The sequence below is a fragment of the Phyllostomus discolor genome, chromosome 4 (genome assembly GCF_004126475.2).
Source record: "Phyllostomus discolor isolate MPI-MPIP mPhyDis1 chromosome 4, mPhyDis1.pri.v3, whole genome shotgun sequence".
Lineage (NCBI taxonomy): Eukaryota > Metazoa > Chordata > Mammalia > Chiroptera > Phyllostomidae > Phyllostomus > Phyllostomus discolor.
Genome location: NC_040906.2, coordinates 49,176,448 through 49,199,280, shown reverse-complemented (window position 1 = coordinate 49,199,280; position 22,833 = coordinate 49,176,448). Strand labels below are relative to the sequence as shown.

Genomic DNA, 22,833 nt, shown 5'->3' with positions numbered 1-22,833 from the left:
GATATGTTTCTAGAGCATCTGCTCTGGAGGGATTTTCCCTCACTCCTCCTCGCTGAGTGGCCACCCCACTGTGCACTTTGCTTATGATAGCTCTCTAGAGTTGTCAGGTTCCCTTCTCCCTCAGTACTGCTTCTGGAGGTGAGTTTTGCAGACTTATGAAATGTTGGTTAAATGAAATGGCTGATTGGCTTTTTTCTAAGTAATGCTGAAATAAAAGTTTAAAAGCTGTTCCTCTTTTAGGCTTTCTTTAATGGGCATGAAATATTGATTGACAACATAAAGTAGTGGAAGGACAATAGAATTTGAGGGTAGAAGTGACAAAAAGCTGGGTTCTAGTCCTGGTTAGGCAAATAACTACTTTTGTGTTGTAGGGATAGTCAGTCCTACTTGCAGCTTTAGTTTACATTTCCTGATTACTAAGGAGGTTGAAAATTTTTTCATTTGTTTATTGGCCATTGTTATTTCTTCCTAAGACTTGCCTATTCTTTTCCTTAGCCTTTTTTAAATTATTAGTTGTTTTTGTCTTTTGTCTCAAAGAGGAAAACTGTCAGTAGTCTTTGTTATATTTCAATTTTTTTAAGATTTTATTTATTTATTTTTATAGAGGGAAGGGAGGGAGATAGAGAGAGAGAAAGAAACATCAATGTATGGTTGCTGGGGGTCATGGCCTGCAACCCAGGCATGTACTCTGACTGGGAATCGAACCTGCGACACTTTGGTTCACAGCCTGCGCTCAATCCACTGAGCTACGCTAGCCAGGGGCTATATTTCAAATTTTTAATATCACTTTGTTGTTTGACTTTTTTGTCAAAAATTTTTAATTTAGTCAATTACACTTGTTAGCATCTTGTTTTCCTTTAAAGCCTCTTGCTGTCATGCTTCAGAAGGCCTGCCTGACCTCAAGATCACCGTAACTTCTGTATTTCCTGCCAGTATGTGTATATGTGTTTGAAAAAAAAATTTGGTTCTTTAATTCATCTGGAATTTATTTCAGTGTATGCTATGAAATAGGGATTCTAACTTTGTTTTTCAAAGAGGTGAACAATTATTCCAATACCATTTATAGGCAAAATGTATTTTTTTCTCCACTGACATGAAATGCAATTTCTTCAGGGAAAAAATTCTTACAATTTCATATTGAAGTCCATGTTAAGGTTAAGTATCTTTGTGGAGGTCTACCCCATAATGGTTCAAATTTTAAAAATTATGCTTACTTTCTAGTAACTTTCTTGTCTTTTAGTTGCTCCTTCCCTTGAACATTACTGTTCTATTTCCTTTGTTTAATTTGATAAGATGGTTTTTAAATATAGAAGATCCATATTCAAAAAATATCTCAGCCTCAATTTCCAGCAGCATTTGCATACATAATATCAGATTTTCAACTGCCCTGTTTTTTTCTTCTAGTTTTCTTGCTTATAGACTAATCCTGTGTAATTACTCTTGTCTGTCTACTAAAAATAACTAATAATTTGGGGCTAACACATTAACTCAATCCAGAGCAATGATTTTTTTCCAGAAGTATTTTATTCCTTCTAATAGCTAAAAAATAGGAGGAGGGGAACCAAATCAGAAGTTGAAAACAGAATGAACAAACCTTGTCTGTAGAGGTTGTTTAGAATTTGGTTGGACTTGTGTCTTTGTGTGTGTTTATTTATTTTTATTTTTAATTGTTCAGGAAAAAGCCAAAACAATGTTGGACAACATGAAGAAACTGGAAAAACAGCTATTCAAAGATATGGAATCAATCCTTCAAAACAAACATCTTGATGTGGATAAAATTGTTAATCTTTTTCCTCAGAGTGCAAAAGATGAAATTCAGATTTATAAGTCAAATATGAGTTCTTCATGATCATATAAATGGCCAGCAGTCTTCCTCAAAGTCAGAATCAATCACCTTGGTAAATGATATAAGCCTAGTGTGAGCAAATATGATATTCTTTAATAGCATTCAAGTGATAGCTTGATTATGAAAACTGCATGTAATTACTGAAATACTGAGGCAGAAAATAACATTGCAATTAGACACATATATCATGGGATGGCCAGTTATTACATCAGGTATTGGCCTGTGTTATTTTGTTTGTAGCTGTAATAACTTTTTATAAATCACACATATTCAATTCTGCATAAAGTATGAAACATTAAAATAATGCATGGATTTGTTTATTATAATTATGCACTATGCTCTCAATTATGAGATTTTTCTTTAGTAATGAAAAATATTGTCTCACATAGTGAGTTTTATTTGTGTGTGTGCTTTAGGCAAATATTAACCAGTTCTAACAAAGTATTCCAGTTCACACATTAAATCTTATTATAGTGTGTTAATTCTGCAAATGTGCTTTTATTAAACTCAGACATACTCTTTGTCAACACTTGGGTGACCAGTAAGCCTTTAACTCTAATTATCTAGCTTTTTTTTTTTTTTACCATACTCTGTAGTAGGCTTTTATGTTAATATTTTTAGAAGCACTTGTCTGGGAGATTAGGAAATAGGATAGGGAACCAAGGCTGTAGGAGATACTGTTTCTGTCTCAAATTTCTCTCATCTTTTACTTCTGTTCACTCAGTGAAAACAGAAACAGAAAGGAGATAGTAACAATAAAATTATTAGTGTATTATGAACATTAAGAACATTTTAATATATAATGTATTGTGAACATTATAAACAAATAACATCTACCCAGAGCTTACAAAACTTTGTTAAATTACATAGAGATTACCAGGCAAGACTCAAAGTTGCAAATATAAACAAAAGAAAAATCCAACATAAAATAACATTATATACAATATTTATTGGTTTCTAGAAATGTCCATTTTACATATTTGATTATATCATCATATTTATTAATTACTATCATTGCCACTAGGATTATTACTAAGGCAGTATCATTATATTTAAAGAGTGCCTAGGAAATTATTTTTAAAACTCTCTCATTAAAAACTATAATCTGACTGATTTTGCTCTTCTTTAATACAGGGCTGCCCTTAGAGAAAAGATACCTGTCTCAAGTCCTCAGTTAATTCTGTTTGCCTTACATGCAATTCAGTGACAAGTTTTCCCTAAATCATGAAGACCCTTGGCCAACTCCCATGTACCTCCTCCCTCTCTCTTTTTTAGTGTGTGAGGAGCTAAGGGTAAGCAATGTACTGATTTATCCAGGGACACATACTTGTATCTTATTTCTCCCTCTAAGTCCAGCATGTTTTTACTTTCTATTTTGATACCACCTGAGACCAAACTAGCGCCATCTCTCACTTGAACAGCTACAGTTAACTGTTCTTCTACACCTGTATTTGATCTTTATCTCCATCCTTGTGAATTGGCATAGCCAGAGTGATGATCTATTAAAAATGTGAATTCAATCATGAATTTTCATCCTAAAACCTAAAAATAAGACCTGATTTTTTTAGAGCAGTTTTAGGTTTAGAGCAAAACTAAGCAGAAAGTACAGAGTTCTTGTATCCCCTATACCATTCCCAACCCCCAACCCCCACTATCAACATCCCCCGCCAGAGTGGTACATTTGTTCCAATTGATGAACCTGCACTGACACACCATCGTCACTCCAAATCCATAGTTTACATCAGGGTTCTCTCGTACTTTCTGTGGGTTTGGGGAAATGTGTAATGGTATGCATCCGTAATTATAGTAGCACACAGAGCAGTTTCATTGCTCTAAATATGCTCTGTGCTCTACCTGTTCATCCTTCCCTCTCCCTAACCTCTAGCAACCACTGTTCTTTTCATTGTCTCCCATTGTGCCTTTTCTAGAGTGTTACATAGTTGGAATCATACAGTATATAGCCTTTTCAGATTGATTGGCCTTTTCACTTAGTAATATGCATTTAAATTCCTCCATGTCTTTTCATGGCATGATAATTTTTTTTAAGTGCTGAATAGTATTCCATTGTCTGGATAGCTTTCCTGCTGATCTCCACTACTGAAAGACATTTTGGTTGCATCCATCTTTTGGCAATTATGAATAAAGCTGCTATAAACATCTGCCTGTATGTTTTTGTGTGGACATAAGTTTTCAACCCATTTGGGTAAATATACCCAGGAACATGAGTGCTAAGTGGTATGGTAAAAGCATGTATAGTTTTGTAAGAAGCTGCCAAACTGTCTTCTAAAGTGACCACCATTTTGCATTCCATCAGTAATGAAATGCAATGAGAGTTCCTGTTGCTCCACATCCTTGCCAGCCTTTGGAGCTGTCAGTGTTTTGGGGTTTGGCCATTCTCATAGGTGTGTAAAACAATCTCTTTGTTTTAATTTGCATTCACCTGATGATATGAGGAGAATATCTTTTGATATGTTTATTTGCCATCTGTATAATTATTAAGATCTTCTTTCATTTTTAAAATCAGGTTGTTCATTTTCTTATTGTTGAGTCTGAAACTCTTTTTTATAGGGTCATTGAGATAAGTCCAAATTCTTGATGACTATCAACAATATCCTACTGACCTGCCCCCATCTTACTACATATTCACCATTTTAAAATTATTTTTCAATTACAGTTCACATACAGTATTATATTAGTTTCAGGTATACACCCCAGTGATTAGAAATTATATAACTTATTAAGTGATCATCCCAATAAATCTCATACCCACCTGACACTATACATAGTTATTAGAATATTATTGACTATACAGTGGAACCTTGGTTCTTGAATTTAATTCATTCCAGAAAACTGAGAAGCGATTTGTTTGAAAACCAAATCTCCTTTGTTTGTTGCCTGGAAGACATGCAACTGATAATAAATGTATCAGCATGAAAGGTGGTTGGGTAGAGAATTGAGGCTTAAAGTTTTGCTAGATAGCAGACATTTTTGCCATGAACAACTTGGTTGAGAACCAAATTGTTCGAGAACCAAGACATTCAAGAACTGAGGTTTGACTGTATTCTGTATGCTGTATTTTACATCCCCATATATATTTTGTAACAATCAATTTGTATTTCTAAGTCCCTTTACCATTTTCACTCATCCCCAACCCCTTTCCACCTGGTGACCATCAAAATGTTCTCTGTGTCTGTGCATCTGTCTCTGTTCTGCTTGCTTATTTTGTTTTTTAGATTCAATTATTGATAGGTATATATTTTTGGCCATTTCATTGTTCATATTCTTTATATTTTTTCTTCTTTTTCTTAAGACCCTTTAACATTTCATGTAATATTGGTTTGGTGGTGATGAACTCCTTTAGTTTTCCTTGTCTATGTGTCCTTTGATTCTAAATGGTAGCTTTGCTGGGTAGAATAATCTTGGTTATAGGTCCCTGCTTTTCATAATTTTTAATTTTTCTCACTAGTCCCTTGTGGCCTGCAAAGTTTGTTGATAAATCAGCTGATAGTCTTATGGGAGCTCCCTTGTAGGTAACTAATTGCTTTTCTCTTGCTGCTTTTAAGATTCTTTGTCTTTAACCTTTGGCATTTTAATTATGATGCGTCTTGGTGTGGGCCTCTTTTGGTTTATCTTGTTTGTGACTCCTTGTGTTTCTTCAACTTGTATGTCTGTTTCCTTCACCAGGTTAGGAAAGTTTGCTGTGGTAATTTTTTCAAATAGGTTTTCAATTTCTTGCTCTACCTCTTCTGCTTCTGGCACTCCATGATAAGAATGCTGTGCTACACTTGGAGTTGTCCAGGGGCGCCTTTCTCTATCCTCATTTTTTTTTATTCTTTTTCCTTTTTGCTGTTTTTATTGGGTGTTTTTTACTTCCTTATATTCCAAATCACTGAATTCTTGACTTCATCTACTCTACTATTGATTCCCTGGAAATTATTCTTCTTTTCAGTTAGTGTATTCTTCATTTCTGACTGGTTCTGAATGGTTTCTATGTCCTTTTTTTATGCTTCCTATCTCTTAGTGAAGTTCTAAGTTCATTGAGCATCCTTGTAACCAGTGTTTTGAGCTCTGCATCTGACAGATTGCTTGTCCCCATTTTGTTTAGTTCTTTTTCTGGAGTTTTGTTTTGTTCTTTCATTTGGGCCATGTTTCTTTGTTTCCTCATTTTGTCAGCCTCCCTGTGATTGTTTCTATGTTTTAGGTTGAGCTGCTATGTCTCTTGGGCTTGGCAGAGTGGCCTTATGTAGTAAGGGTTCTCCAATCACCTGAATTGGGCACTCCAGGTGTGGCCCCCATGTGGGCTGTGTGTACCCTCCTGTTGGAGTTGAGCCTTGGATGCTGTTGGGACCTCAGTGGGAGGGATTTACCTCCAGGTCAATTGGCTGCAAGGACTGGCTGCAACCAATGACCACTGTAGGGGATCAGTTATGTAGCAGCTCACCCCACAGAGCAGGACTTACTTTGGCAGGGCTCTGGTGTCTGCTGAGCCACCCCCCCCCACACACACTTGAGTGTGTTGCTTGTGGAGGTGGTTGGGTGGTGCTTAGATATGGTCTGAAGCTATTCACTGGGTGTGCTGGCTCTAGGATCCCCCGGGAGATGCAGAGCAATGTCAGCCACTGCCTGTGTTCAGCCCAGGGCCACCATGAGCTACAAAGTGATCTGCAGATACCTGCTACTTATGTTGGGTTTAGAGGTGCCTAGGGGAGGTCAACCTGCGAATCAAGGCCAGCTGCTGCTGGGTTTGGGACAGCTTAGGGAAAGGTATGGGGCATGCCAATGCTAGATGCTGCTTATATGGGAGATTTTAGGAAAGTCTGAAGCATGAGCCAAGACAGCCCAGTCATTATGTAAAAGCCACTGGAAACAACTTTGGCCTGCAAATTGGTTGGGTGTGGTCTCAGGGAATCACCAGGGTGGGGCAAACAATGTGAGTCAGGTTGATGGGAGACTCAGATACGGTGCCCACCTGCCACCTCTGACTTAGGTGAGGAGTCTCAGAAAAGGAACTTTATGGCCAGCACTTTTGTCTGGCATAAAGCTGCCCCCCACTTCCACCCCAGCTCTCACCCTGATGCCAGACAGTTCCTCCCTTTGTGTCCCTGGTGCCTTCTGAGCTGCTGCCCCAGTACTGGAACTTGGAGTGAGTCTAAGTCTGTGCATGGGCCCTTTAAGAGGAACCACCTGGAACTCCAAAAGCCCTCCATCTGAATCAGCCACAATCCATGCTGATTTTTACAGCCCAGAGTTATTGGGACTTCTCTTCCTGACACTGGAACCTGGGCTGGGCAACCTGGTGTCACGCTGAGACCCCTCGTTCCTCAGGGGTACCTCTACAGTAGAGATACCCCTCCTGATTTTTATCTCCCACACATGGTCGTGGGACTAGCCTGTTCAGCATCTCTATCCCTCCCATCAGTCTTGATGTGGCTTTAAATTCCTAGTCGTAGGACCTCCTTTCAGGTAGATTTTAGGCAGTTCTGAATGATGGTTGTTCTGTAATTTAGTTGTAGTTTTCATGTGATTGTGGGAGAATTCAAGTACCATATTTACCTGTGTTGCTATCCTGACCGGAAGCCACCACTGTGTTCTGTTTTTTTTGTTGTTGTTGTTTTAAATATCTACTAGCTGCTTTTTCAATCCCTCGAATGTGCCCTGTTTCTTCATGTCTGTCCTCTCTGCTTATACCACTCATTTCACTTGCTCATTTTTGTATAAGTAGGTCTTTCATCCTTTACAATTTTCCTGAAATATCACTTCCTCGGGGAAGTTTTCCCCACACCATGAGGTCAAGTTTCTGGTTATGTACGCTCCGCCACGTGTGGTCCTGATCACAAGTGTAATTAATTATATGTTTACCATCTGTCTTTCACAGTAGAATAGAAGCATTGTGAGGCTAGGAACCATATCTTCTCCTTTGTTGTGTGCTCAGTGTTCAACCTTGTGTCTGCACAAGCTCAATAAACATTTTGTTCAATGGACATTCAAGTACTGATGGGGAGAATTTTCACAGTTCTCTATCTGCAAAGTTAAGAAAGGTAGGCAATCAATCTGTACAACCTGGTAACCTTTGGTAAGTCTCAGGTCAACCTGTTGCCTTTTTCCATGTTCAAAGTGGGAATAAGAACTCCACAAACAAAAATAAGAGTTATATTAAACAGTTTAGGAAACTTTCACTGTATAAATTCAGTATGATATTTGGGCTTTTAGTCCTTGCATGAGCAGTTAATGCTTTGTGGTACATTTTAGAAAATTTATAATTTTCTTAAATTTCATGTATTTCTTAAAAGTAAAATAAGTAGTGGCTGAAATTAAGCTTTTGGAAAAAAGCTTAATTTCTTTCTTTGAAAGAAATTATTTCTTTAATAATAAACTATTTTAGAGAAAGCTACTTTGATCTTTGATAAAAACATTAATATATTAATCTCCAACCAAAAATTTTGTCATAGAAATAATTATGCAGCTTAGAACTTTGGAAATTTAGTGCCTACTTATAAAATGTGCCAAAAACAGGTTCTACAGAATGAATGTTTTCTCTTTTTAATTAATTACTTAAGGCTTTTATCATACCACTTGTAGAAATTTACCATCCTACCTTTTCCTGAAGGATGGTCGTAACATTTCTGATCCTGAACTTTGTTTCAACCGTCTTTCATCACTTGACTGCCTATGTTCAGTGGTCTAAAGTAATATTACATTTCACATGATATGCTATACGAAGGGATAAACCCTAAGAGCTGTATTACTGCTGCACGGAAAACATTAAATAATAGTTTTATATTTTTCTAGCTTTTATAAACTTACTGATCGTTAATTACTATTTGTAAAATTCCAAGCACACTTCACCTTATTCTAAAAATATTGAAGTTTAAGCAGAAGCTACTCACTGAGAACAAAGAACAATTGATCAAGCTGAAGATCAGTACAAAAGTAGTAGATTTTTTTTCAAAATTGTATCAGATAATTTTCCCAGCTCTGACCCTGCATATTAGAAATTATGAAGTATGTGGAAAGGACTCTACTGTTACATTAAGTCATTAATGAAAAGTGTTTACTGAATGCATAATTGATTAAGACTCTGCCTGCGCACAGATCCCACAAGCTCACAAAGAAGAGAACAATCTCAGAACATCCACTTAAGAAAACACTGAGAACTTACAGAAAAGAACTCTCTCTGATGGCTTCTGCACTACTCAGATTACTCAAAAAAAAAAAAAGATTTTGGCAATGTGATTTAAAATAGGTATTTTATTGAGAAACTTGCTTTGTCAGTGAGAGAGAAGTTACAAATATTTTCATTTAATAAAATTAGCACATCCTTAATCCTAAAAACATCTCTTAAAAGCCTTCATTTTCAGAAACTGCAGATCATTCCAACTCAGGGTTTTCTTTTAATATCTCCCATGGAAAAAGACACTGATTCCCTTCGTGCAAATAACAGAACATGTATGACTTGTTCACAAACACAATAAATTCTCCACTTGAGTCTGAGTTGCCTGCATGCATGTGACTTGATATCTCTATTGCTGTAGCTATGAAGGTCTCCTGGCACAGCAATGAGGTTTTATGCTGTTGCCTGAGCACTCTGAGAGTTACACTGTGGTCATATTTAAGAAAAAAAAAAGAGTTCTGCAGCAAGACAGTTCTGCTGAAAAACATCGCAATTCTCTAATCATAACTTAAAATTGGTACAGGTTAATACTACATATACACTAAAGTATACTTTACAGGCATACCTTGTTTTGTTTTTTTTGAGCTTTGCTTTATTGCACTTCACAGATACTGCAGTGTTTACAATCTGAAGGTAAGACCCTCCACCAGTAAAAAGGTTATGACTCACTGAAGGCTCAGCTGGCGGTTAACATTTTATACCAATAAAGTATGTTTTAATGAAGGTATGTGCATTGTTTTTCAGACATAATGCTATTGCACACCTATTAGACTATAGTGTAGGATAAACATAACTTTTATATGCACTGGGAAACCAAAACTTTATGTGACTCTGTATTGCGATATTTGCTTTATTATGGTGGTCTGGAACCGAACCCGCACAATCTCCAGGCTGTGCCTGTACGTGTTAAGTACATTAGGCTTCCATGCCTAATGGAAAATTACATATTAAATGATTTAACCCTATAAATTATTTTCTAAATGACTTTTATATGAGACACTAAAAGTATGAGATAAATATTTAAAACATGTTTTAAATAAGTTAAAACAAAACTGACACCTAGTAAGTAGAAACTCAGAGATTTGGGGATCTCTCTTTAATTTACTGAAGAACAGAAAGCTTATCTGAGGGCAACATTTAGTAATTTTCAAGTTAACTGATTTTTATACATGGACACAAGAAAGACTAAGTTCTACATGTAAAAGTAGGATGTTAGGCTTAGGACTTTACAATCTTGGCTTGAAATATATAATTTTTTCTTTTTTTTAACTGCGAGGAATAAGGTAAAGCGGTTGTCCTGCACCGTGATGCTTCTGTGCAAACATCAGAAATGATACGTCACATGGCAATAATTTTGTTGATAAAATTTAAACAAATCTCAAATTACTATTTTTAGCACAAAAGTTAAAGATTAGACAATACTTCTGTTGCTGGATTTTGTAGGTGATAAAGTTTATGGAAGTTCTTATTCCTCTCCTAATGGCACAGATTAGTCCTCTGGATAGAAAAGCCAGAAAAGATGAACCTTAAAAAAAACCATATTTCCAGTTATTAAGATTACTGTTTGTCAAGGAAATGGGAAAATGTAATAACAAGGCCTCTTATTAGAATCAGTAAAATTCTTTTTTAGGAAGTGCTATCAATTGGTGCAAAGTTGTCATAATTTAAGGTCCATTTTCTTCCAGCAATAAAGCTGCCAAATTTGGCAATTTAAAGGAGTAGTAAATTGGATGTTGATTTTGAATTACAGCAAACAGCTGCAGGAGGCAATGTTTTAAAATGTTGGCATAATTGGTTTTAAATAATTATTTAACAATTAGTAATTATTACATTCATTCAGAACTTTAAATTTTGATTTGTTCTGTTTTTCTTTTTCCTAAGTCAGTTTCCTGTGGGTTTTACATACACACAAAATCACAGAATGTCAGCTTGGGATAGGAGTGCATCTCATCACATTTTACAGAGGAGGCACCTGAGGGTCAGAGAGGTCGTGATTCGCCCAAGGTTACTCACTAAAGTAACAGATTTGGGGCTAGAATATGACTTCATGTGGGTTTCTCTCCTTCATAATTTATGTCTTAGGGGATAGGGACAGATGCTTGATTTCTTTATCTTTCCTGCTGGGGAGTGGTTGCATTAATAGCAGGAGGACTCTGCTCAGGACTCTTCTGAAGAAATCTGTAAAACAAGTACTCATCCCGAAATTCGTAGTCGTCGGTGATGTGTTGGATGACTCCCCCTTGCACCAGTCTATCTCCATATATCACAGCTTCCCCACGGTCAGAGGCAAGGCCAACTTCAATTAGCCAGTTCACCAGGTCACAGCCACAGAAGGTCCCGGCAGAAGTCTTTGCACCACACCTGTATGTCAAAGGAAGGATTCACCCATATGGTCTGTAAACCTGGTATCAGCAGTGCATGATAGAGGACAAGCACGGAAAAATAGGAGACAGGGAAAAACAGCGTGATAGTTAAAAGTGTGCAGGAATGAAACTGTGCTGAATATAAAGGGTTTACCTCACCAGACCCTAGAAAGACCCACTGGAGAAGAAGAAGAATATGCCAATAATGCTTGTGAAGACAGAAATGCTTAAGCCAAAAACAAAAGACAAAAAAACCTCAGATCATGTAAATTCACCTACAAAGAAATATTCTTTTTATAGTGGATGTCCTTTTATGATCAGATGCATTCTGTAGACAGCTGAATATTACATATTTTGAAAGTTATACTCAAAGTTAAAATAAGTAATTTATCTCAGGAATGTTTAATATTTTTACAAGCTCTTAAGAAGGACAATTTTAAGTAAGTTTCTCAAATCAAACTTTATATTTTCTGTTTATCACAGTGTCCATGAACAGCCTTTCTTCTTGTCAGCAGCAGCCAAGACATCTCACCTAGGATCCGTTAGCAATTTGCTGCATTAGGAAGCAAGGGAAGAATAAGCAAGACCTCTTTTGTTACAAATCTAAGATTTTGAAAATGTACTTTATGATTCTACTTCTTGATTATTAAAATTTTCTTCCTAATGCAAATGTAAGGTGCCTTATGTATCAACAAATAAACAAGGGAAAGAGAAATGTAAACAAAAAACAAATGAATTCTGTACATTTTCATACAAATACACAATGGCTTCATCAATCTGTTCAGAAGCATCAGTCAAGCTGTAAAACCCAAAGTGCCTGACACTAGGAAACAGTGGGTGGAAATCAAGATAAAATGAGAAATAAGTGACAAAAATTTTAAGACATTTAACCACAAATGAACATACATATTTTCATATGTATGAAAATAGATATTAGAAAAGAGGTCAACATACATGAAAACTTTCTTGAAGCACATAAAATTACAGTATTTTAACATCATTATTTTATTTAAGGAGTAAGATATCTTAATTTACGCTTTGCCACTAAAAACATCACTTTCAACAGAAGCCTGAATATTACAACCTAAGTTTGAGCCTTCTTCCTGCTTGCTGATTTTTAATGTATAGCCCAACATCATCTATCCCACACCAAGGGAATAATATTTGCTTCCCAAAGACTGATCAGGCAGCTCCAACCACAACTCGAGGAACTGTACAGAGCAGCACCGAGAGTGCCATTGTGTAGGCTGCAGAGTAGAACCACCACCAGCCTGGGCCCAGTCAGCTCCCTGGGATCCCACCCGGGACCCAGGCGGCCCGCCAGCCCTGCAAATGGCAAGAGCTGTGCTTCCTGAGAGTCGGCAATCACGGTGGGCCTGGCAGTTAATCTGGCATTCCCTTTTTTAATTTTAAAAAGCAGGTTTTTGAAATAATCATGTTGGTCCCTTTAAAGGTAGGAAACTAACTTTTCTTTACAGTTTACCATTTCCAGAAACTGAACTGGAATAACCCCAAGACCCAGATGTTTTAAAAAAAGAGGAAAACTAAGGTTTGGAAAATTGAACTCGCCCAGTGTCACACAGCGGGTGAGGGGCCGATCCGGGAGCTGAGCTCTAGTGTCAGTCCCCGCACAGTGAGTCCTCGTTCCACCAGCTACACCGGGCTGCCTTCCAGCACTAATGAAATGGTCATTGTGTTAGTACTCAATGGTATTTTCACAAACTTTTAAATTTTCATAGGCATAAAAGTATTGGGTTTTTTTAAAGATGTTTTCTTTTTTCTTTTACAACTGAAAATATTGGTAACAGTTGTTTTTGGTTTCCTGCTGCATACTCCATTATCTTAAGTATTAGAAGAAAAAATGTGATGTCACAGACTGAAGATTAGGACTTGAGGTGAAAAATAAGCAGAATTAATTTTTTTCAGTTTTAAATATAAGTTCATTAAAAGTAAGCACTACAAGTAGATAGTCAGTTACTCCATCACACTAGCCCCATTCCAAGAGCTCAATAGCTACAAGTGGTCACACTACTGAAAAGCACAGGTCACGGTCAAGAGTGGTTTTTATTGTCCTCTACTGTGCTGCAAATGGTAAAAAATTGTTTTATGTGCTGAGGAAGACACAGAATTCTGAAATTAGATGAGAATAAAAACTGTTTTGTCGACTTCTTTCCTACTTTCCTCTTAATTTTGCTGTGAACCTAAAACTTTTTTAAAAAGTAAAGCTTTCTGATTTTTTAATTTTTACTTTTCAATTACAGTGTACATTCAGTATTACTGTGTTAGTTTCAGGTGTGCAGCATCGTGGTTAGACAGTCATGTACTTCACAAAGTGAGCCCCCTGATACTTCAGTACCCACTTGGCACCAGGTATAGTTACATTACTGAGTGTACTCGTATTCCCTACACTGTCCTTAACATCCTGTGACTATTTTGTAACTACCAATTTGTATTTCATAATAATCCCTCCACCTTTTTCATCCAGTCCCCCTATACCCCTTTCTGCTGGCAACCCTCAGTCTGCAACTATGAGTCTGTTTCTGTTTTTTTTTGTTTATTTTGTCCTTTAGAGTCCACATACAAGTGAAATCATATGGTATTTGTCTTCTCTGTCTGACTTATTTCACCCTCTAGGTGCATCCATGCTGTTGCAAATGGTAAGGTTCCATTCTCTGTTACAGCCGAGTAATATGCTACTGTTTATATGTAGCACCTTTTTTATCTACTCATCTATTCATGGGCACTTGGGCTGCTTCCATATCTTGGCTATTGTAAATAACAAGCAGCAGAATTAGTGAAGAGGCAGAAGTTTCATTTTCTTGACAATGTCATCAGTAATATGAAACAACATACCACTAGGAGATGGGGACCAGAAAGCCACTCCTATACCCAACGTATCTCAGAGTTTCCGAGAGACACTAGGTAGGAGTCACCATGAAGTGAATGTTAATATTCAAGTACATTTTGGTTCCTTCTAAAGTTTTCACATTTTATATGAAAATCGGAAGTTACATGACATTTAAAAATATAAAAAACAAGTGGTGATGGCTCTTATAAATGTGCTGTTTCTTAAAATACAAACTGACCCATTGCTATTTTAACTTTTACATGTATATTTAATATTAAAAAATCATGTAGTTAGTCACAACTATATTACTTAACCTGTTACAAACCAAAATTATCATCTAAAATAGAATTATCTGGAACTTATACTTACCTCCTTTCTTTGACAATATTTCGGATACAGAGGTCACGGTGATAATGGATAAATTGTTGACAGGTCATTTTTATTTCCTCAGGAACAGGAGAATCCCTGTTTTCTGCTGTTTCTTTATTGTTCCATAGCAATCCAAGTCTGAAAGTCAAAATTTAAGGAGACTGTTTTTAAGGAAAGAAAAGCACTGAGAGAGCCCTTCCTGCTTATTACCCCATCACCATGCTGTTCCAAAGCTGTCAGTTACCAAAGCTGTCATCTATAACACCCAGACGTTATTAGTGTCTGAAGCAGACTTCATTTGGTTTCGTATTCAAAGTAGGCTAGGGTGGGGGGAGGGTGGGTAGGGTGGGGTATTTTATAAAATTGTTCTGGACATTTTATAGAACACCCTCCACACATGTATGACCCATTTCGGTTTCTATCGTAAATGAGATTCCTTATTCGACATTCTACTGTTTGAAATGCAAAAGAAACTTACAAAGATCAATTATTTTACTTAATCATTTTCCAACTGCAGTACCAAGAGACACATAATGGGATCTGGAATTCAGAACAATTCTGTTTCTGCCAGCCCAGACAATAAATCACTTGACAGTTTTTAAAAGAGATCTTTTTTATTTATTTACTTTTAGAGACAGAAGGGAAGGAGAAAGAGGGAGAGAAACAATGTGCGAGAGAAACATCTATCAGTTGTCTCTTGCACATTCCCTAACCACAACCCAGGCATGTGCCCTGACCAGGGATTGAACCAGCAACCTTTTGGTTCACGGGCCGGTGCTCAAACCACTGAACCACACCAGCCAGGGCAATCTGTCAACTATTTTAATTTATCAACATTATGAAGCTGGTAACTAAGTTCAGTGACTTTCCTATTATGCTTTTCCTCTCCAATAAAAGGATTATGACCCTAACAACTGTATCTTAATAATGATGATGATGTTAATAATGATGAAAAAGAAGGAGAAGTAAGAATAGTTACCATTTACTGGTCACTTTTTGTATCAATTAGTAGGAGAAATTCCATTAGCACTTCTAGTTTCTACTAATTTTGACTTTGAAAACAAGTGGAGAAGTACAAAGCTTTGTAACCCTTCCACCCTACCTATTTCTCCCTCACTCAAATTGTAGTATTCCCACTTCATTATTTTTCATAAAGAAATTCCTGAGCCGAATTCAAAGTTAATGCATTAGCTTCACCAAGCTAAGGAAAACCCAAAAATTTATAAAGAAAATGAGTTTTCTATAAATCGTCAGTTTGATAAAGAAATCTGGTTGTCAAAGGAGAAAAATAATCAAATAGAGACCTTTGGGGGCACATCACCTATTTCATTTCTAAATAAATTTTCAAGTTTCATTTTACTTTGTGTAGTTAATGGCACAGATAGAAGCCAGCATCCATCATTTCTTATTAAAATGCAAATTACAATGTCGGACTGATAACAGTTCTTCTCATATCTTCTCTGCAATTATTTACAACAAATATGTGAATCAACACATAACCTTTTTGTGGTGTTAAGTTTGCCCTTTCTGTGGTCTCCCAGCACTTTCTTACTAAAGATTTAAAAATGGCTTTCTCATTACTATTACAGATATAGATTTATTTTTTCAAATAAATTTACCTTCTTTTGAAAGGTCGGATGATTAAATGTTTGTCCAATCCAAAGATGCCAAAGGAAATAAATCCCTATGGAAGAAAAAAAGTTAAGAGCTTATGAATAGAAAAATAAAATTTCAAGACAGAAATATGGAAGCCACCAAATTTAGTGTGTGGGGAAGCAAACCTGTGTGATCAGAGCAACCTTTTAAATGGAACACACGGGCAGACTTCTATATAGAACCCAGTGCCTGGAGGCAGGCATGACATTCAGCTGCCTCTTCCCAGTCATCCGTCCTACTCATTATGACGGGTGATATCAACCAGTGCTGAGCAGCCATGTGTGTGTGCTAGGTTACTGAAGAAAATGAAAACCAAAAATGTTTAGGGCTATATATCTTTGTTTTTCCCTTTTTCAAAAGAAAAGAAAATATTTCACAATGTGCTTAAGTATTTACTTAATTTAAGCACAATGTGAAATATTTCTGTTAAAACTTCTGAAATTACAGAATTCTGTTAAAACTTCAGAAATTACAGAATTTAAAAATGCTGTAGTATCTGAATATAATGTAGCAACTGAACAAAATGTATGTGAAATGAAACTGGCTAGTGCTTCAGAAAAGTGCTTGAAAGGGGTGATGCGGCAGACTGGCACCAGATACCACTAGCCACAGATCAGGACGGAGAGGGAGACAGGAAGTCGGGAACTGCCATTTGTCAGGCACAGTGGGATGAGGCTCTAAGTGCGTGGGAGTGCAGGGTAGGAGGTGGGATGGCGAATGCAATGTATTACATGAAGGACATACCTTTCTTTACCTGGAACTAGAAATAACCAAAAGGAAATCATCTGACTAGACACCTCAATACCTCCGCAAGAGAAAAATGTGGTGTGAGTGTGTGTGGGAGGGGTGGGAGTGAGGGTTGTGGTATCTCTCCCTCCTTTGAAGCACTTGAGCCATAGCTGTGGAGGCAGCATTGCAAATGCAACATCCCTGGTATTCGCTTTTGTTTGTAAAGCTTTCTCAGTCTCTGTCCTGGGAAAGGTCAGCTTGGAGTGGGCTTTCAAAATGCAAAATGCTGTGCCCTGGCCAGTGTGGCTCAGTTGAAGTTGACCTTCATCCCATGAACAACCTTTGATGTTTCTCTCTCTCTCCCCCTCCCCCTCTCTCTAAAATCAATAAGCATGTCCTCAGGCAAAGATAAAAAATGCAAAATGTTAAGTGAAACTATGATTTTTCAACCTAGTATTCTGTCGTTCTTGAGTTCCAAATCTCACCTTAAACAGTATCCCCAAATGAGGGGGGCGTCAAGAAGCCCTGGGGACACACACGTGTGTCTGTAATAAGGTCACTTGTCTACCTGGACATGGCCAGTTTAGCTCCCATGATTATGGCAAAAAAAAAACTCAAAATATTTCAAAAAATTAATTTTTAGGGAAAAACTTGTGGGGGCATCTGATAAATGTTAACTAACTCATATGGCCAATTATTTTAGATTTAATAGGTAAACCCAGTCATTTCAAACAATACTTTTTCAACCTGATACTCAAGCAGGGGACAACTACTCTCTAATTAAAGAGTAAGGGATTGAATACAGAATCAAATTTCAAAATTTGTACATAAAAACGTTTTCCCAACATGTAAAATACCCTTTATCCTTAAATAGCCATTTTAATAGTGAGATAAAGATAACAGCACTATTGCATTAGTTCTTCATAGACTTTTGGTTTCTAATTTTTAAACTAGGGATGATAACGTCTACTTTGCCAGTACTGTGATATTTAATGAGATGGTTCATGAAAAATGCCTAACAATGGGTAGTACAGTGCATCCTCACAAGGAATGATGAGTAACTACTATACCTGGCCAAAATTTACTTATACACCGATTTATAATTTTTAGAAAATATTTAAGTACCTATTGTTCAAGAAATATTAAAACCTTTATCAAAATGTAAGTGAAAGAGTGTAAACCAATTTAAGTGACTAAACTAACTAAAGGCTCAGAAAAGATACATCATTTTCCCAAAGTGACTTAGTAAGACCACAACAAAGTTTAAAAAGTGCTTGGAACATCTTGTCATGGCTTACATTATCATTATCTTAAAACCAAAGCAAAAAAAAAACTATTTCTGACTATAACACTCAGTGTGCATTCTGATGACTTGAACCAATATAATAATTCATTTCTGCTCGGAGACAGGCAGCAGCTGTCAGCTGTCACGCGTACCAGCAGCTGGCAAACAAACTGAACCCTTTTGATTTAAAGGGAAACAACATCCGCACTCGCCCCAGTCAACCCATCCAGGCAAACAAGCCCCCTCAGAGTTCTCAGTAAATAAATACCTGGCCAAAGTTAAACACGGCACAGAAAAACTGTAACTCAACATACAGCCTCCCAGGCTCTTGGTTAAATAGCCACCATAAACAACTGGAAAGATTCTGCAATGGAAGGAGAAAATAGTATTTTTAAATGAAATAAGCTAATCATTTCTCTCCCTAACAGAACAATAACTTACCTACTTAATAATTAGGAAGAAGAACACTAAAGGGGAAAAACACCAAGAATACAGATGCTTTGTCTTTCGAACAAGAGGTTTCAACTTCTCCCCTTGACAGATGTCACTCAAGCATCATCTATTCTGATAAAATTTGAAGCAAGAAGATATAAGCCATAATACAGCAGCTTACATAACATATCAGGACTGCCGACTAGCCTGAGACAGGACTGATTTTAAAATTAGTTCTACACAATGAAAACAATCACATCACTAAGCAACAATTCTTGGCAGCATTTCTTTTGGATTTTTGTTCTGAAACAGCAGTCACAATGGTGCTGGCTGATACCATTCTGTGTAAGTAGCATCCCAGTGTGAAAAGGATAAGAGAGTTTCCTTGTGGATTATGCGGACCATTTCCTACCTCAGGGCAAATTACTCTCGAACCATCTCAAATAGTTATATAAAAATAACTGACAATTCACAAAAGAGGATATAAAAGCAATTAAAAAGCCCTTTAGTAAAAACAAATACATTAAGAAAATGCTGTTTTACCTACAAAATTATCAAATTAAAATATAACAGTCAATGTTGGTGAGAATACTTTACAAATCTATATTACTCCTTTGGAAAACAATTTAGCAAAATGCCTCCAAAGGCACAGAAATATTCATGTATATTCTTTGATCCAGTTTTCCCAACTTTGAGAATTGATAAGGAAATATACTGCATGGAGATGTTTATCAGAGCATTTTTAAAAACTAGGAACGATCCATAAGGAATTGGTTAATTATATAATACATCTCCCCTATGGTTTATTGAGGAGCCATTTAAAGTAATGGTTATGCACAACTATGTAGCAACATGAAAATGCTTGACTTAAGTGACAAAGCAGAAAATAAATCTGTATGTATGATTAGAACTATGAAAAATGTACTAAAAAAGTTAGTGGTGTGATGGACATTTTTCCTCTTTTCTTTATCTTGTAAGTATTATATGAAGTGGTTATGTTATTTTGATAATTTAAAAATTATTTTTTAAAGTTGACCGATCTGAGGAATATCTTCTGAGAGACCACACAGGCATTCCCCTGAGGTCAGTCAAGGAATCCATTAGGAATAAGTGGCCCCGCACACGTCACAGAAACACCTCTCCTTACCAAATTCCACAGTCAGAGTAGAGACTGAGAAAGTGATTCCAAGCAAATAAGCTATTGGAACATTTAGGCAACAGAGTAATGTGAATTATCCATTCTTCTTTCCCCAAAAAACATTTAGTTCAAGATTAGGATTCAGATAGCCTAGCTGCCACCCCCTCTGGGAAGTAGTAACTAAATTTCTCCCAGATGCCTGAATAAAAACCTTTGCCAAACATTTAAAGAAATGGCCCCAAAACAAAATCAGAAGAAACATTTACAGCAAACAGGCCAATAATGAGAAGTAAACACAGCAACACATGTCGAGTCAGTTGCTGGTCTCCACTCTGTAGATACTGCTCTTCTTCCTGGGCTAATATGCAGCTCTGGGAGTTACAGCGACTCACACAATGATCATCTGCGGAACAGTAAGTGCAACAATTTGTAATCAGAGCTTTTTATTTGAATGCACTTTAAATTCATAATGACTTCCTAAGCAAACCACCACATATGCACATTCAGCTCAGAATCAGTATATTACTTTAGAAGAATCTGAGGAAGACTCCTTCGTGTTGTTTCAGGAGAGTTCTACTTGTAGGGTGTTTTTAGTCCGAAAAAACATGAGTAGTATGCAATAGTTCCTTTCTACGCTACTCAACAGTGTAATATGTATATACATTTTTAAGGCGTAAATTAATAAATCAAGTTTCACCTGTAATAAATCTACATATTGGTCATGAATACCCTATTTTGGCTAGTAGGTAACAAATTTACTACTACCACTTGCCTTTCATTAAAGAGTTTAAAATTTGCCTTAGGAATGATGTTTAAGGCACCAAATAAAAAATATACACTTTAATTACATATAGAACCAAATCAAATCACAGACATGATTCTTCTCTGGCCTAAAAGGGAGGCCAGGGGCCTTTCCCAAACAACCTGCTTTCCTACCCAAGTTCTACTATATATGGCACCAAAAGCTGGGGAAAATATTTTTACAAAATAGATGTCTAACATACAATCTTTTTTCAAAAAAATTGTATTTATTTTTCTGGAGAGAAGGGAAGGGAGGGAGAAACTGAGGGAGAGAAATACTGATGTGTTGTGAGAGTTACATACATCGGTTGCCTCTCGAGTGCCCCAAACTGATGACCTGGTCCACAATCCAGGCATGTACCCTGACTGGGAATCAAACTGGTGACCTTTCAGTTCATAGGCGAGTGCTCAATCCACTGAGCCATACCAGCCAGGGCTAACATACAGTCTTGTTTCAAAAAGTCAATGACTAAAACACACAGTATTATAGCTCTTAACTACAAGCTAAGAATAAAAATTTTATTTCCTAAAGCCACTTTTTAGAAAAAGACGTATGTTCTCAAAGCATTACACGTGGAATAGTGTAAGAGCTAATAGCATGGGGGAAGGTCACAATGTTGCCAGGTGAAAACAAAGTGGGCTGCCAAACCACCTCTGCAGTGTGGTCCTATTTTAGTAAAACTTATTTGTGTCTATCTTGGCATAGGAAAATTCTATAGTATATGTAATAACCTGGTCTTAAAATATATGTATAAATATTATAAAATGGATAAAACTAAATTTCAGTATCTTTTATTTCCCTTTTTTATACACTGTAATAGTTATTTTGTCTTGGTACTGTACCAGTGTTTAGGGATGAGCAATTAATTATATTATTGAACTCTACAATTTGTCATTCATTCATGATTTGATTTCCCTTAGACTTTACATTAGGCTTAGGAATGATACTAAATTGTGTGAGCAGATGAAGTTCACTTATGATGGCTCCCGTTGTATATAATTTTCTCAAAATAGGATCAGACTATCCAAAAAGTCCCTTCTGTTTTCAACAATCAGATTATTAATGAAGAAAACGACAGAGAAGTAAAGCATAAGGAGATTTCTAGAGCAAAAAAAAACTTGTTAAAGCACATGTCGAATCTGTCAATGGGCTTTACTATTAGGTGTTTTGTATAGGGAGAAGAGAGTACAGCAGAAAGCCTCGGGAGTTCCGACAGAAGGAAACGCTAGCTTCAGAAAAGGGGCACAAGTAGAAACCGAAAGGCAGTCGAACTGAAGGCCCAGATCAGTTTCCCAACAGAAAGTCAGTGACAGTCCACATCTGATAAATTTTACTTCTTCCTATGGAAATGCAAATTCCACTACTTAAGATTCATTTCTAGTCAGCAAATGACAGCCAAATCTGAACGCTGCCTGATAATAACTACCACTGCTACTATGGTGTTTAGTGAGCATTTACTCTGAACACCACTCACTGTGCATAGTGATTTGCATACATTATTTCTTATAATTCTCACAATATTTGTTATATAAAAACATAATGCCTTTGGCAACAATACAGTTGACATACACTTCATTTAAAAAGAGGACTTTCTGTGATTTACCTTCCAAACTTAATTACAAATGAGTATAATCAACTAAAAGTGCATTGTAACTTCACATAAGTGTACTCTAAATAATTGTTCTACATAATTAGAAATTCAGACCACAAATGTGATTCAGTCTCTTAGTTTGTATGCCAAAAAGTTATTTAAAAGTTATTACTTTTAAAGATTTTTCTTTTTATAAGAAAGGGCATATTTTAAGTATATGGGTTCAAAATGTAATTAAACCCTAATTAATTAGTCCTAGCCCTGGGGACGGAGAGCAGGGGGTGGGGGGAAATCTCAGCTTCTAAAACAAGAAAAAAGGCAAAAAAAATAATGGTGCTTAGGGTAAACTCCTTGGAATTATCACTTGGGCTAAATTTATTGGAAAAACTGATGTGTGTGTGTGTGTGTATGTGTGTGTGTAATGCTCCCTATTAGTACATCATAAGGACTTTATTATTTTAAAAAATTTTTTATAATTTATTTTTTTATTTTAATTGTTGTTCAAGTAGTTTTCTGCCTTTTACTCCCATCCCAGCCCCCCTGCCAGGACTTTATTTTTTTTAACTGAGTATCCATGCATGATTATTCTATTAGTACTTTCCT

The 22,833-nt window shown here is 36.5% G+C and overlaps 2 protein-coding genes across 7 annotated transcripts in view; one reads left to right on the top strand and one right to left on the bottom strand.

Annotated features, from left to right (window-relative positions):
- SCRN3 (secernin 3) overlaps positions 1-4,005 on the top strand; it is a 32,382-nt gene extending 28,377 nt beyond the window's left edge. For 4 of the 5 annotated variants that reach the window (XM_036023278.1, XM_036023276.1, XM_036023277.1 and 1 more), the window contains one exon: positions 1,676-1,852. In XM_036023278.1, coding sequence (XP_035879171.1) covers positions 1,676-1,849 — 174 coding nt within the window. In that variant the 3' untranslated portion in view covers positions 1,850-1,852. Of the gene's footprint in view, positions 1-1,675 lie in introns of all 5 variants that reach the window. The other variant, XM_028509924.2, reaches the window with a different exon arrangement.
- Positions 4,006-11,011: 7,006 nt separating this feature from the next.
- Positions 11,012-22,833, bottom strand: part of GPR155 (G protein-coupled receptor 155) — a 40,086-nt gene continuing 28,264 nt past the window's right edge. For both annotated transcript variants that reach the window (XM_028509921.2, XM_028509920.2), the window contains 5 exons: positions 20,104-20,240; positions 18,536-18,631; positions 16,217-16,281; positions 14,598-14,735; positions 11,012-11,378 (listed from right to left, as the gene is read on the bottom strand). In XM_028509921.2, the coding sequence (XP_028365722.1) occupies positions 11,126-11,378; positions 14,598-14,735; positions 16,217-16,281; positions 18,536-18,631; positions 20,104-20,240 (689 nt within the window). In that variant the 3' untranslated portion in view covers positions 11,012-11,125. The remainder of the gene's footprint in view (positions 11,379-14,597; positions 14,736-16,216; positions 16,282-18,535; positions 18,632-20,103; positions 20,241-22,833) is intronic.